The sequence below is a fragment of the Topomyia yanbarensis genome, chromosome 2, assembly GCF_030247195.1.
Source record: "Topomyia yanbarensis strain Yona2022 chromosome 2, ASM3024719v1, whole genome shotgun sequence".
In the NCBI taxonomy this organism is placed as follows: Eukaryota; Metazoa; Arthropoda; class Insecta; order Diptera; family Culicidae; genus Topomyia; species Topomyia yanbarensis.
The window spans coordinates 40,640,154-40,654,923 of NC_080671.1; the positions used below are offsets into that span (position 1 = coordinate 40,640,154).

The 14,770-nt window shown below is 41.0% G+C and overlaps 1 protein-coding gene across 2 annotated transcripts in view; it reads left to right on the top strand.

Annotated features, from left to right (window-relative positions):
• The window catches only part of LOC131683328 (lysosomal alpha-mannosidase-like), a 40,804-nt gene that overhangs the window by 11,824 nt on the left and 14,210 nt on the right, over positions 1-14,770 (top strand). Inside the window, exons 2-5 of one of the 2 annotated variants that reach the window (XM_058965206.1) lie at positions 2,713-3,423; positions 3,481-3,614; positions 3,670-5,350; positions 5,408-5,866. The exons of the other annotated variant lie outside the window; for it this stretch is intronic. Coding sequence (XP_058821189.1) covers positions 2,713-3,423; positions 3,481-3,614; positions 3,670-5,350; positions 5,408-5,776 — 2,895 coding nt within the window. The 3' untranslated portion in view covers positions 5,777-5,866. Of the gene's footprint in view, positions 1-2,712; positions 3,424-3,480; positions 3,615-3,669; positions 5,351-5,407; positions 5,867-14,770 lie in introns of those variants that run through there. 2 annotated transcript variants of the gene reach the window in all.

A 14,770-nucleotide genomic window follows, 5' to 3' on the forward strand; every position in this document is an offset into this window, starting at 1 on the left:
ATATCTGTAGATGGTGAGAGAGTGCTTCCGGTTTCTTGCAGTAGCGGTGGGTTCTGACGAGAGGCAGCGTTTTCTCTCTCGCGCTGAACAATCTGCGCCCTTTCGTGAATCGTGGTTCCACTGCAGCGCGTTGGGTCGTTTTTGGTGTAAACGTGCTGGAGTTAATTAAGGCAGCAAAATTCGTTTTGATCTCAGCCTTCAATTCAGTCAGAATTTCTGACTTCAAATTTTCCAGGCCGATTTACGCTTTATCCTGACCAGCTTCATTAGCAGAACGTGCGGCATTTCGAAAACGGATATCGTTCATCAGGGAGCTACATGGCAGACACATCCAGAACAATTGGTTGTTTTTTTCTACCTCCTCTAGCACATCTGTGGTGACACGGCAGCAGCTGGGATGGAAGGCAGCATTGCAAAAACCTCGGCATACAATATAACGCTCTGTGATGCCACTAGCAAATCATTTTGCGTGGCGTGTAATGAGAGAACGATCACTTTTGTATACGGTAGATCATGAACGTAAAACACTGGGTAAACAATGACGATCGATGACGAAGAAATAATTTAATTCGACGATTTTCCAATGATTACTCCGAATGTACATAAAAACTTTATCACACTAGTGCGCACTGGACACTCACGTATACAATAACACAAAGTGCAATAAGAACAGCGAAATAATTGCAGTTAAAATGGATTAAAAAGCATCAACGAATTATCTAATACCGACCGACACTTTGACAATCACACAATTGACTGCACCAATGGCCATTGATACTTCATCGAGGTTGCATCGAGTAAAGTCAAAGTTGAGATCGTCGTTGATTATATCAAAAGCGTCACTACCATCAGAACGCGTATCAAATCTCAAAACGAAGGGTTTATGGTGAGGTACATGTCCGTGTCGTTGACGAAGGCTAAATCAAGGGTCCGTCCATTGACGTTGCTAAGAGAGCAGATTTGCAACAAACCACCAGCGGCCAGCGTTTCTGTGATCGCCATCTCTTGTTCCGATGTTGCATTTTCAGGAATGTAGCACTTGAGGTCGTCATCGAAGATCCACCGAAGATGAGGGAAATGGTAATCGCCTACCACAAGTACATTGTCTTGTCGGTTGGTCTTCTCGAGAATATTCTGGACCGCAGAGGAGTGAAAGTTGTACATGTCAAGATCGCTGTTTGGTCTCAGTTAAATGCAGTAAACATATAAAGATCGGCCTGGCAGTAAAACACGTACGACAACGTGTTCCAAATGTTCACATCCAGGCAACTTTAGTATAGTTCCAGTTAGGTTTTTCTTTATCGCTATAAGAACACCACCTCCACAGCTTGGATGACTGGTAGAAGAGTTGCGATCGCATCGGTAGATTGCGTAGATAGTCGATAGCTCAGCGTTTAATATGTCATCACGTAACCAGACTTCGGTGAGAACAATAATATCGTAGTCACAGGAGTTGAGGGCAAGCAAGAAGGTCTCATTCCGCGAACGTTCTGGTAGTAGACGGACAGGAAATCATGTGCTGTATGCAACGGTGTGCTATGGACCAAAGGGTTGTCAGGAAGCGGATTACCATTTAAAGCAACATACTCGTCTGAGGAGGGAGTTCGGAAGACCCCCTCACAACCTCCGAACGCAGAGCCGGAACGACTGAGTTGGTCGCTGGCTGGTAGCGCGTAGTACTGTATAACAGGCGTCCCAGTGATGGCAGCGTGATAAGTTCGAACCGGAGAACACAGCGTCGATCTCAACGTTGTGAGCGGATATGTAGCTGCCGTAGTCCTTTATAAACGACTTGTTGCCCGTATCATCATTTACTTGCTTTAAATTGGATTTCAAAGTTTTAAAGTCATCTGGGCGAGCTTTGGAGATATTAGTTACGACTGAATATTTATCAGTCAGTTTTGTCGAAATCTTTTGCATAGAAACAATTTGTAATGGAATTCGTTGTGTAACCGTAACTCAGGAACAGAAACTTGAATCGACAAAAAATCAAAACCAGTCTGCGCTGTACGATTCATTTGAAAAGTTTATGCAAATCGGTTTAGCCATCTCTGAGCAAATTGTGTTACACACATACATCTTACGATCTTGATTTGTAACACAGTCAGTTGCAAAGTTGATTTTTTGAGTGATTGCATGGCCTTTTTGAAGAGCGAAGGAAAAAGGTTCAACGGTTTTGCTGTGTACTTGGGATTATTTAATATTTGAATAAATACCTACTATTCGTTAGAGGATTTTTAAGCAAGTCCATTGCAGCAAGAATTCAATAGCTCGAGCGATTCATATTTGGACATATGCGTCGGAATATGATCTAAGGGGATTTTTATGGATGAATCAAAAACCCTGTACATATATACAATCATGAATCTGTATTATTAAATTTGGAAAATAGAACACAATCACTTAATCAGTCGAAAGTTGACTGACAAAAGCAACAGAGCCTAGACAGCCGAAAATAACTGATTGTCTTTCTATTTCAATAGAGACACAAATATTATACAATACTGATAACGCGAGATACTTTAATTGTTCACCATGACTCCGATAAGCGAACGATTGCTTTGTTTGTCAACAATGAAACCTCTCCCAGAATTTACGTGCCATCTCATTGTCTCGCATCTTTGCTGGAGACAAATGTCATTTCATCGCTAGATCGAACACTGAGTGACATTTCAGCTGATTGATTAAAAAATTTCCCCTCTTTTCACCCAGTCATGCCCGATTCCGAAGCGTGGTATGACCAACGTGCATCTGGTCCCGCACTCCCACGATGACGTCGGATGGCTCAAGACGGTAGATCAGTACTACTACGGTAGTAAAACGAACTACCAGCGGGCCGGTGTCCAGTACATCCTGGACTCGGTGATCGAAGCTTTACTGCACAACCCAGAGCGCAAGTTTATCTACGTCGAGTCGGCATTTTTCTTCAAATGGTGGGACGAGCAGACGGTGGAGTTACAGGATGCGGTCAAGGAACTGGTCGAACAGGGACGGCTGCAGTTTGTTGGTGGAGCGTGGAGCATGAACGATGAGGCAGCTTCGCACTACCAGAGCCTGATCGATCAGTTTACGTGGGGACTGCGGATGTTGAATGATACGTTCGGGGAATGCGGACGACCTCTTACCGGATGGCAGATTGATCCGTTTGGACATTCCAGGGAACAGGCTTCGCTGTTCGCCCAGATGGGCTATGATGGAATGTTCTTCGCACGACTGGACTGGAACGATAAATCGAAGCGATTGTCGAACAAGGAAGCGGAGATGATTTGGAAAGCAAGTAAAAATCTTGACGAGAGCGATCTGTTCACATCGGTGCTTTACAATCACTATAGTGCCCCACCTGGGTTCTGCTTCGATGTGCTGTGTTCGGATGATCCTTTCGTAGATGGACCCTTCAGCGCAGAAAACAACGTTAAGGAAAGGGTTCGTTTGTTGGAATTCCCACCGGATGGACTAGTACTGAACGATCTTCTCTTTTAGGTTGATGCCTTCCTGTACTTCGTAGGGAACATGTCGACAAAATACCGCTCCAACAACTTACTCATAACCATGGGAGACGATTTTAACTACATGGATGCTAACATGAACTTTAAAAATATGGACAAACTTATCAAGTATGATTTCGATCTGGACCTTAGAAGTGCATTTCTAAATGAGAATTTCTTCCAGATACACCAACGCCCGCCAATCACAGGAATCGAAGGTCAATGTGTTCTACTCGACCCCAAGCTGCTATCTGAAAGCACTTCACGATGCTGAGCTCACCTGGCCAGCGAAAACCGATGACTTCTTCCCGTACGCATCCGACCCGCATGCTTACTGGACCGGGTACTTTACATCTCGACCGACTTCGAAACGTTACGAACGAATCGGAAATCACTTTCTGCAGGTGTGCAAGCAACTGACTGCCATTGCTCTTTCATCGACAGATGAGTCCTACCAGGAAAATCTGGCTCATTTGAGAGAAGTTATTGGAGTCATGCAGCACCACGACGCGATCACCGGTACCGAAAAGCAACATGTGGCCGACGATTACGCCAGAATGATTCACAAAGCAATTGACGAGTGTGGCGAAAACACAGATGTCGCGTTGAATAGTCTAGCAAGCCGAACCAATCGAATGGAGTTAAAATTCGAGTCTTGCCACCAACTAAATATTAGCTTGTGTGACATAACCGAAACCAAACAATCTTTTATCGTCACCCTGTACAATCCTCTAGCCCATGCAAGTTACCAATATGTACGATTACCGGTGAACGGCTACAATTACAAGGTTAGAGACTCCGTTGGAACCGAGTTACCCATCCAGATAATCTCAGTTACGAAACCAGTTACTGAGCTAGTTTCCCGAGTAAGCACAGCCACCGAAGAGTTAATCTACCTGGCCGATGAAATACCACCGATGGGCTATAAATCTTTCTACGTAACAGAAATCCACGAAAAGAACAGAAAAACCGAACCTCAGCCCAAACAGCAAACAACCAGCATCGGAAATGAATATTTAACCCTCACCTTCAACGACAATGGTTTACTGAGCACGATCAACATCGACGGACGGGGATACAATTTGCAGCAGGATTTCCTGTTCTACGAGGGAGCTTACGGTAACAACGAAGTTTTTGAGAATCGATCCTCTGGGGCATACATCTTACGGCCGAATGGAACCGTAACCAACATTGGAGCTTCCCCGCAGATTCGGGTTGTCCTCGGTGATCACGTTCAGGAGGTACATCAGATTTTCAACCAGTGGGTCAGTCAGGTGATCCGAGTTTACAAGCATGAAAAGCACGTGGAGTTCGAATGGATGGTTGGACCGATTCCGATTGAGGATGGGAAGGGAAAGGAAATTGTTACTCGCTACTATTCGGATATTCAATCCGCTGGAACGTTCTGGACGGACTCGAACGGTCGGGAAATGATCAAAAGAATTCGTAACCATCGGGAAACTTGGGATCTTGAGTTGGCGGAACCGGTGGCTGGAAATTATTATCCGGTAACGGCGAAGATCGCACTGGAAGATGATCAGCTTAGGATGGCGGTTTTGAATGATAGAGCTCAGGGGGGTACTAGCTTGCAGGATGGAGTTCTAGAGTTGATGGTTCATCGTAGACTGCTGAGGGATGATGCGTTCGGTGTTGGCGAAGCACTGAATGAAACGGCTTATGGTGCTGGGTTGATCGCCCGTGGAAAGCATTATCTGTTGTTTGGTCCAAAAACTTCACAGCAAGGAGTATCGCTGCAGGCCAGCGAACGTTTCCTACAGAATCAAGTTCTTACTCCACCCTGGTTATTCGTGAGTGATGCAACCGGTCTTTCTTTCGAAGCGTGGCAGACTTCATTCAACAGTGCCGTAAGTTGCGATCCGTTGATATGATGTTTGTTTGGCTTCATACAGTTTTACTTTCAGTTCACCCCACTGTCCGGATCAATGCCAGCGAACGTGAACCTGCTTACGTTCGAACCGTGGAAGGGATCCAACAGTTTCCTGATACGATTCGAGCACTTGCTTGAAAAAGATGAAGATCCCCGTTACTCACAGCCAGTGACCATCGACCTACAGAGTGTCTTCTCGAAGTTCAGAATCGTGAGCGCCCGTGAGACTACCCTAGCTGGGAACCAATGGAAAGAAGACAGCAGCCGTTTGAAATTCTTCTTTGATGCAGTGCCGATTACTCAGGAGACAAAGGTGACCAAGGCGGAGGAAGCTGGATTGGAGTTCACGCTAAATCCAATGGAGATTAAAACTTTTGTTTTGGAAATGGAAATGGTTTTCTGAACTGTAAAAGTATTATATTTGTACTTACCAGGTAGTTCAATGCAGTTATAAAATTTGTATGATGGAGAGTTTGAATGAATAAACTACCCAAGAGATTAAATAGATACCTCAATTGCAGCCTTTTGATTGTTTTCGCGAAACTTGTTGAAAACTTTTATTCTGAAGAATACCAACAATGTATACAATAGGAAAAGTCGTCTTTTGCTTCCCAATCGTCGTCCTGCCAAATTGTCTAATTAACTGAGCGCTTCGACACCCTTGTGCCCTTTAGCACCACTTCATCGGAGAGCTCCCGACTTGTTTGTGAGCTACCCGGTCTACTACCGAAACCGAGCCCACCAGTCAGGTGCCGAGATCAGTTCGGCGATTCCGGTGGACCAGGGCGTCCGATAGAAACGTTCCCGATACCAATTCTTCTATGGTTTTCGCAATATTTCTATCGGGTCAATCGGCAGGGTACCACGATCGGTTCGGCTATTCCGGGTGGAGCGTGGCATCCGGTTCGCTGGCACCCCGACGAACCATACCCGGGCACTGTAGCAGCCTACTCGATTAGTCTCCAGCGGTGGATCTAGCATGCTTTGGTGGAGAGTTTCTCGGCGGTGATTGGTCTCCCAAAGCCGTATCTCGCGGCTCATCACGCCATTTCCGCTGCAAGGCGGCCATGATCTGCGTTACCCCGCTGTTAACCGCGTTCCACGTGTTAACGTCGCTTGTCATTCTCTAGATGACATTATCCGGGTTGATGTCCCATCCTCCCGTTTCAAGCATCTCCATGTGCGTCACTTCGAACCTCGGACATTCGGTGCTCCTTGACGTTCTCTATACTTTCTGAAGCAGCCGTGGCCCAATAGGAGCTGTGTCAGGTGGAAGGTCTCCTCTTCGTCATTTCTATTGCCCATCGTCGATAGGTTTGGGATGAGTCGGTAGGTCCACCTTTCTTTTTCTGTACTGTCCCATTCCTGCTGCAACCTCACCATCGAATCGCCTCTCATCATCTTCTTCAAGTTTCTTATGTTTCTCACATTGTAGCACTCGTTATTCTCCGCCGGGGTGATGCGGACGGGGATCATCCCGGTGATAGTGCATACTATTTTCAACGATATTGTTCTGGCTTGTGGTGAGCTATCTGCAGTTTGGCCCATTTAATCCAGTTCTCGAGCGCGTCTATTGTCTCCGTCACCGACACGTCCATTTCTTCAAGTGTCTCACACATAACCATTAGTGATACTGCGTCCGCGAAACCCACTATTTTCACTTTTCTGGGAAGTCGCAGTGTCCCAACCTCATCGTACCTCCCGTTTTAAAGAGTGCCACAGTGTTTTAAAACGTCGTTTTCGTGCTCAAAATTAATAGCGTCTAAACCGTTCACTTTAGAGATATAGTTTGTTCGGAGAAGTTGTTGTTCTTATGATTGCGCATTTACAGGAGTATACCATTCAGTGATTAATTCACCTATAAGTGATATACGAAATTTATTTTCCGAACTAATTAAGATAGAGACTTTGTATCTTCGTTAAAGTTGTAGCAAATGTTACTATAAAAGAAATTGCTGAAGATACCATATATCTATCTTTAGTAGTTTACGAGTTATAGAACATATTATATGGAAGACCCCTTAAAATTAGTTTTTTCATGATAACTTTTTTAGACATTCTCGTATCTACTTGGAAACTTCCACAAAGTTATTTGCGGTATCGAAACACACATTTTTGCCGAAAATAGTCACTTCCTATCTGTTGAATTTAAAAAGATATTCCAAATTTTACGATTTTTTTGGGGTAACTTCCACCTTAAATAATTCGTTAAGGAGCAAAAAGGAGCAAACAACATCATAACATACTGAAAGTACTAGCTTTTTACTTTCATATAGTGACCCGATTGTTAGTCGACGCGATTCTCCCCGAGTGTTATGTTCAATACAATATGCCATCGCAGTGGTATAAAATGAAATATTCCAGCGGACTGCGATGAGTAGTTTCATCTTTTCATGATAAATTGCATAAAACATATTCATAGATGTGCAAAAAAGGAAAAGGGAACTTTGACCACAATCAAGATCAAAGTACGAAACGTAGCATATCGTGTGTTCGAGAAGTGTGTCACGTGAAATTTAAACAATCAGTGGATACTAGTAAGCTAGAAAAAACGATGGAAATCCCACCAGAAGGTTTATTAATGTCTGTCATAACATTTATAATGGAGCTTGATTAACGTCACCTGTTCACAATGTGGATCTTGTCGTGTATGAAGCTCGGGATAGTAAAAAAAAGTATAAAATGATTTTTGAAAGACGCCAAAGCTCTTCGAGCGGAAGAAGAAAGCTTTGAAGATGACGGAGAAAACGATTATTAAAAATAGATTTATTTATCTATTTTATAATGAAAACATCGACATTATTAAACACATCCAAAACTACACTTTGATTTTTGAAAGGCAAACCATATGCATTGCATGTTATAGGCGAACGTGTTCTATGCAATTTATCATAAAACATGAAGCTGTTTGTCGCAGTGCGATTGAATATTTCATTTTTTTTCCACTGCGATGGCATATTGTATTGAACATAACACTCGGGGAGAATCGCGTCGACTAACAATCGGGCCACTATATGAAAGTAAAAAGCTAGTACTTTCAGTATGTTATGATGTTGTTTGCTCCTTTTTGCTCCTTAACGAATTATTTAAGGTGGAAGTTACCCCAAAATAATCGTAAAATTTGGAATATCTTTTTAAATTCAACAGATAGGAAGTGACTATTTTCGGCAAAAATATGTGTTTCAATACCGCAAATATCTTTGTAGAAGATTCCAAGTAGATACGAGAATGTCTAAAAAAGTTATCATGAAAAAACTAATTTTAAGGGGTCTTCCATATAATATGTTCCATAACTCGTAAATTACTAAAGATAGATATATGGTGTCTTCAGCAATTTCTTCTGCAGTAATATTTGCTACAACTTTACCGAAGACACAAAGTCACTTATAGGTAAATTAATCACTGAACGGTATACTCCTGTAAATGCGCAATCATAAGAACAACAACTTCTCCGAACAAACTATATCTCTAAAGTGAACGGTTTGGACGCTATTAATTTTGAGCACGAAAACGACGTTTTAAAACACTGTGGAGTGCACTATGGGGAGGCATGTGGTCAAAAATCGGAAATTACATCAACTCCAATTTAAACTAATTTTATACTGAATGTTTATATATACTCTAGCTAAGAAATTCCCAGAGTATCTCAGAAATATATATGACTTAACTGTGTATATGGGTGTCTAAAGATAAAAATTTTGAAAAATAGAAATATCACGTGCGTTTTTTCAACTGTTCGTATCTTTGCTGAATTTTGAATGAAACATATGTTCAAATATGCCATTTTAAAGCTAAGAATGCCAGCTTTGTGATTATATTATTGAAATCATATAACTCAATACCAATGCAATATATTGCATTGGTATGGAGTTATATGAAAAATAACGATTCAAAGTCCTAAAATATCCACAAATTGGATCCGGGAAAAAAAGTCCCCCAATGTCCCCCGGAATTCTCAATGGGGGATGCAAGGATACTGCATCTTCTAACTTATAGCGAAGATTTTAGTTGCCCGAATTTGCCCTAAACTGAGAACGCATCACTTGAAGTTTTAAAGGCAGTCTCAACTAGTCGACCAGAAAAGGGTACTTCAGTATATGTTTCGGTTGAGTGCATCATATTCCACAACGAAATGAGCGTGGACTACAATTTTTATTGAAAAGATAATTCATCTAACTACATTTTTGCTATTCAAGATTACTGTGTAGCAATAAATGGTACTGAGTTGTACTGGAATTTCCAACTTACCGTTAACGCGATCAATATAACCAAATATTTGAAATTTTTAAATAGCATGATTTGTAAATTCAAAAATGTTCATGCGTATAATAATGAGCCCCGGAATCGTCAAAAGCAGGTTTTGTGACCAAGAATTTTTTTATGGCCACTCGTAATATAAAATATGTATTTCAATACCTATTCTAATAGTTTTAACTATTTCGTTTTCGTGATATTGGTTTATATAGGATTCATTATACTATATCTCCGGAACAAGAGTTCCAAATGAAACAACAATTAATCGCAAGCAATAAATATGAAAAAGATATATTGGCATAGCAATCAACTGAAAGAGCGACATTTTTTTTAAAGCTCATTGGTCATTTCAACATTGAAATAATCACTAAATAGCCTATGCACTTCAAACTACTTTCTATTTACTTCTATTCAATGAATAAATTGAAATATTTATGTCTCTTTTGCGACATGCATTTTCTCTACGTTACTATTGGTTTGAAGGTTAGAAAGCACATTTTATCTGAGTTTTTCATTTTTTTCACTTTTTGAGTTTTTCGTAACACTTTGAAGCCAAAGTCCCATTTTCTCTTAAAAAAACTACTAACATTTTTTGTAAAAATAGTTGTAATAATAATTTTATAGAAAGGTCTTGTAGTAACCTGGAGAATGATGTGAAGAAAAACTGTGAAAAATTTCGAAACGATTGGCCCAGTAGATTTTTAGTTATGATGCACACCGCATTTTTTCGAGGTGCCTTCGGAAATTCACTGTCACTTGACCAATGAAAATTTACGAAAATATTGTTCAAATACTGCATCATTATATGGAAAGTGATTGAATTGACTAAAACTCTCTGTGCCTCTTTTTTATTTGTTTGAAAAAAAATACTTGGAACACTTTACACCAACCCCCCCCCCCTCTCTCCCCCTCCTCCTCCCCATAAGGTTTTTAAACCTGGATACGTCCATTATGAGTTTCGTTCATTATTAACAACTCAAACAAGCTTTTCGCGAAAGAATATGAGACAAAAAATTTTTTGGCCACCTGTTTGTATGGAACCTTCCCATAGTGGAGTGGTACTCCCGCTGTAGAGATGGGCGGGTATGGATTTTTTCGTACCCGGACCCGACCCGAACCCGAATATTATTTTTGTAACTTTACCCGAACCCGACCCGTACCCGGATTTTATAAAAATATAAAACCCGAACCCGACCCATACTCGGGCCGGTAAAAAAAATCCGAACCCGAACCCGACCCGTACCCGACCCGTACCCGACCCGAACCCGACCCGAACCCGACCCAAATCCGACCCGCATCCAAATTAAAATAAATTAAAAACCGTGTCCGACCCGAGCCCGATTTTCAATAAATAAATTTACCCTATTTGATTCGAAAGAGTAGGGAAACCCTGTGCTAGTTGGCGGAATTTTCATTTTTTATCTCTTTTATTTAAGTAGATTGTGCATTGTTGAAAAATATTATCATTCACGTAATAGAATAAAACTCACCGGAAATAACATAAATTCCACAACATTAAGGAAATTCGTTTATTACGTTTGAAAACTGTCACCCATGATTTTTACAAAATAAAATGAATTGCAACATATGAAAACATATTTTACATAATTTGTGGTAAAAAACGAGAGATGTCTAATAGAAACGAAGCCAAAGGAACTCTGCCAACTTATGCCTTCCACAAACAGGCCCGGGCTCTTCTATTACGCTAGTTTACCAATTTTCTGGTAATTGCAGTAAGTTAAGAAAAAAAGACATTTTCAATGTAAATTTTGGGTCGCTGAACGCGACAATCATATCCATTTTCTTTTTCATAGAATCGTTTTTGAGCTTTTTGAAAAACGTGTTTTTGGAACTTTTTGTAGTCTTAGGGATAAAACTTTCAATCAACATAATCGACCCACCATTCGAAAGGTTTTGATGTGCCAATAACAAAAATGTCTAACATGTTCGGATTAAATATCAACAACTTAAGGGGTTAAGAGCGACCAAAGTCAAAAAAAGTAATTTATTGTAAATTATTCATTTTTAGTAACAATTTAGAAAAAAGTCTTTTAAAATCTTATGTGACAGAGAAACTCTTTACATAAATTTAAAGCCTAAGAGTAGCCTTTATATAAAATATTTCAGCCATTAATTCTCGGAATCATTTCACATTCAATGATGTATTGATGACATGTTTTGGTCGACAAAGGTATTCGAAGGGTTAGGCCAAACGAACCTCAGATATTATCAGTGATGCTGAAAACGCCCCGCCAGCAAGGAAAAGAATCGCAGTCCGCACTGGTTAATTGCGTGCGCAGGATTCGATGAGCACGTGTTGAGAATGATTTTTCTTTCATTATCTTTTTTTACAAATATTTTGAAAACATCCACGACTTTGTTAAACTTTGTTGGTCTAAAACTCGCATCATTGTATCTAGTACAACACTCTTAAAATCTCCAGCAAAATCACGTTTGAGCATCAGCGGCTGCTCATTTTGGGAGCTATTCACGTGAATACCAGAAGGTTGAGCTTGTGCGTTGAGCTAATAGACCAGCGGTTGTTACATTTCGAGATTCGGTCGACGAAATACAAAAATATTTCTCAGAGTGCACAATTAGAACCAGAACGCAGCCAGTTCTAAAAGAGATGCACGATCTAGCTTTCACACGAAATGATCAAACATATATCGATCCCGCTCTCGTACCGCAACGAGGATCTTTGGCCTCAAAGCCGCATGGATAGATACAATTAAAACAGTCTGAACAAAAGTGGTGTGTGGTGAACAGTGCATGCTGTTAATGGTTTCGGTACGTGAGGAACTACGCCCATCGGATCGCAAATTTCTACTCTGAGCAGTACAGCTATTAAACGAAAGGTAAACCGCAGTAAATCATTATACAACTAATGTTAATTTGGTCCATTTGACGATTCAAGGCATACACGTCATTTCGGCAAACGAACACGTGGAAATCGATCATCCTGAAATCCATTGTGATCAAATGAATCGTCCCTAAAAGGTAACACTCAATACTACCAACTTCATGCCTATTCTAACGTGTTGGTTACAGCTTTCTTGCATGTTCGGATGATATCTGGGCCGTAGAATTGATTGAAAACCACGTACGGTTTAGTCGGAAAGAATTCCATTGCAGCCTGATATCTCAAGGTCATAGGTAATCCGACATAACCATCAAATCTGAATGAGTTTTAATCGTTTCGCATCATCTAGAAGCACACGGAAAGAGCCAAGAGAGGCTGTGTAGGATCACTCAACATCATCAAATTGCATGCGATACTACGAGTCGTTAGCACAAGAAAGAAAAGCCCTTCAACAGGTATAATAGTTTGTGTATGACTGGCTGACAAATCTCAAACAACGAGACAAAACCTCGTCAGAGGGCTTTTATTTTCAGGCTAAACAGTCAACTCTCACCCGTACGACAACGATCGTGCGACGGTTGCTGCTGAGCGGCGATACCGATACTGGGCAGTTAGTGCGAAGCAGAGCAGACCACAACCACTCCACCCTTTTCCTCGAGCCACATGATCCACCATACCCATAGAGCGAGAGGCCGGCGAGATCACTAACGTATGCGTGGTTGCGCCACAAACTACAACGAGTGCGTAGGAGTCGCGCAACAAATAATACACACGAGTGCGAAACACGGTACCGCCGAGTATCACGTGACAGACTGCGGTGCATTCGGGTCGCGGACGCGGCGAGACAGCGAACGTTAATGCAGCTGTACTACAAGGAGAGAAGTCAATCGGTCGCATGATATAACGGGTGCGACGCTTCGAAGGCGGAGAATGCAGAGCAGAAGTAGCAGGAAAACGGGGCCCCCACCGACACAACCCGATCAGAAACACATAACAAAAATATTTCAAGACTATATCTCGAGCTGTTACTTGTTACGATTTTCTATTATTTTAACTACTAACGAGACCAGATTTATAACACAGCTTATTACGAAAATTGAATTCTGTTATAATCTTGTTATTGCATTCTGATCGGGAATGCAGTACAAGGCGCTGAAGATCTAGTGAAAGTAGATTGTATGTATTAATTAGATGTAAGCTCATGTTATTACAGACAGTTTATTGTTAAACAGAAATCTCTACTGTGCCTCGCATGTGTTATTTTGCTTAATTGAGCTTAGATTTTGCTGCCTTATCCCTCTTGTTGGCCACTGATGCTCCTGCATCGAGTGATATTAACTGCCCGGTCTGCTGTTGCACTCGTCAGTTTTTGCCTCGTCTGGTCTCGTTCCGCAAGTTTGCAACACGGTTTTCAATCTTTTTCGTACCACGAACCCCTTATAAATCACCCTGGGTTGCTGCGGACCCCCGCGGATAAGCATCGATTTTGTATGCTATCAATATGTTGTTTTCAGTTTTTTAGGAGAAATACTTGAAATTTCAATCTGCACTCGGAGAATATATTTTTCTTCGCGGACCCACTAGCAACGACTTCACGGACCCCTAGGGGGCGCGGACCGCAGGTTGAGAATTACTGCAATAGACGATTTGAAAAAGGTTTTTTCAACATAGTTTTTGAACGTTGCCGAAGCAGGCTTTTTGTGACGTTGTGTATGGCTTTCCGGAATATTCAACACAACACATACGAAAACGTTCAAGTGAAAAAGCTTATTTTCGACCGAAAGTGTGATTGGGTGAAAATTACATAGTTCCTATGTTTACTTAGTGTCTCATAACATCCGTGATGTGAGGACATTTTTTCCAATATATTTGAGCTTATATGAGACCTCTTTTAGTAAATGTGCGATGAGATTAATTCTCCCAAGAACCTAAACAAACATCAATTTTATTCCAAACATTTAGCGAGTTATCTTGCAATTGAGAAAGGTACAATTTATCAGCATATTTTGGATCAATTAGAATAATCTCGTGTAAGCATATACATGTGAACATTGCTTCTTAAATAAACTTTTGTAGTAACCCTAAACATTTTTGCCAATAAAATCATAAAAAATCTACATTTTTTAATGTTTGGTGGTTAATTTAGACTATTTTCCTTCAACAGATCGATAGAAGTCATACACTACATATCTTTCCCATGTACTTGTTTTTCTTTTTGAATAGTGGAATGAAGGAAATTTACAACATTAATACTTCAAAAATGCTCGAGAAACACAGAAC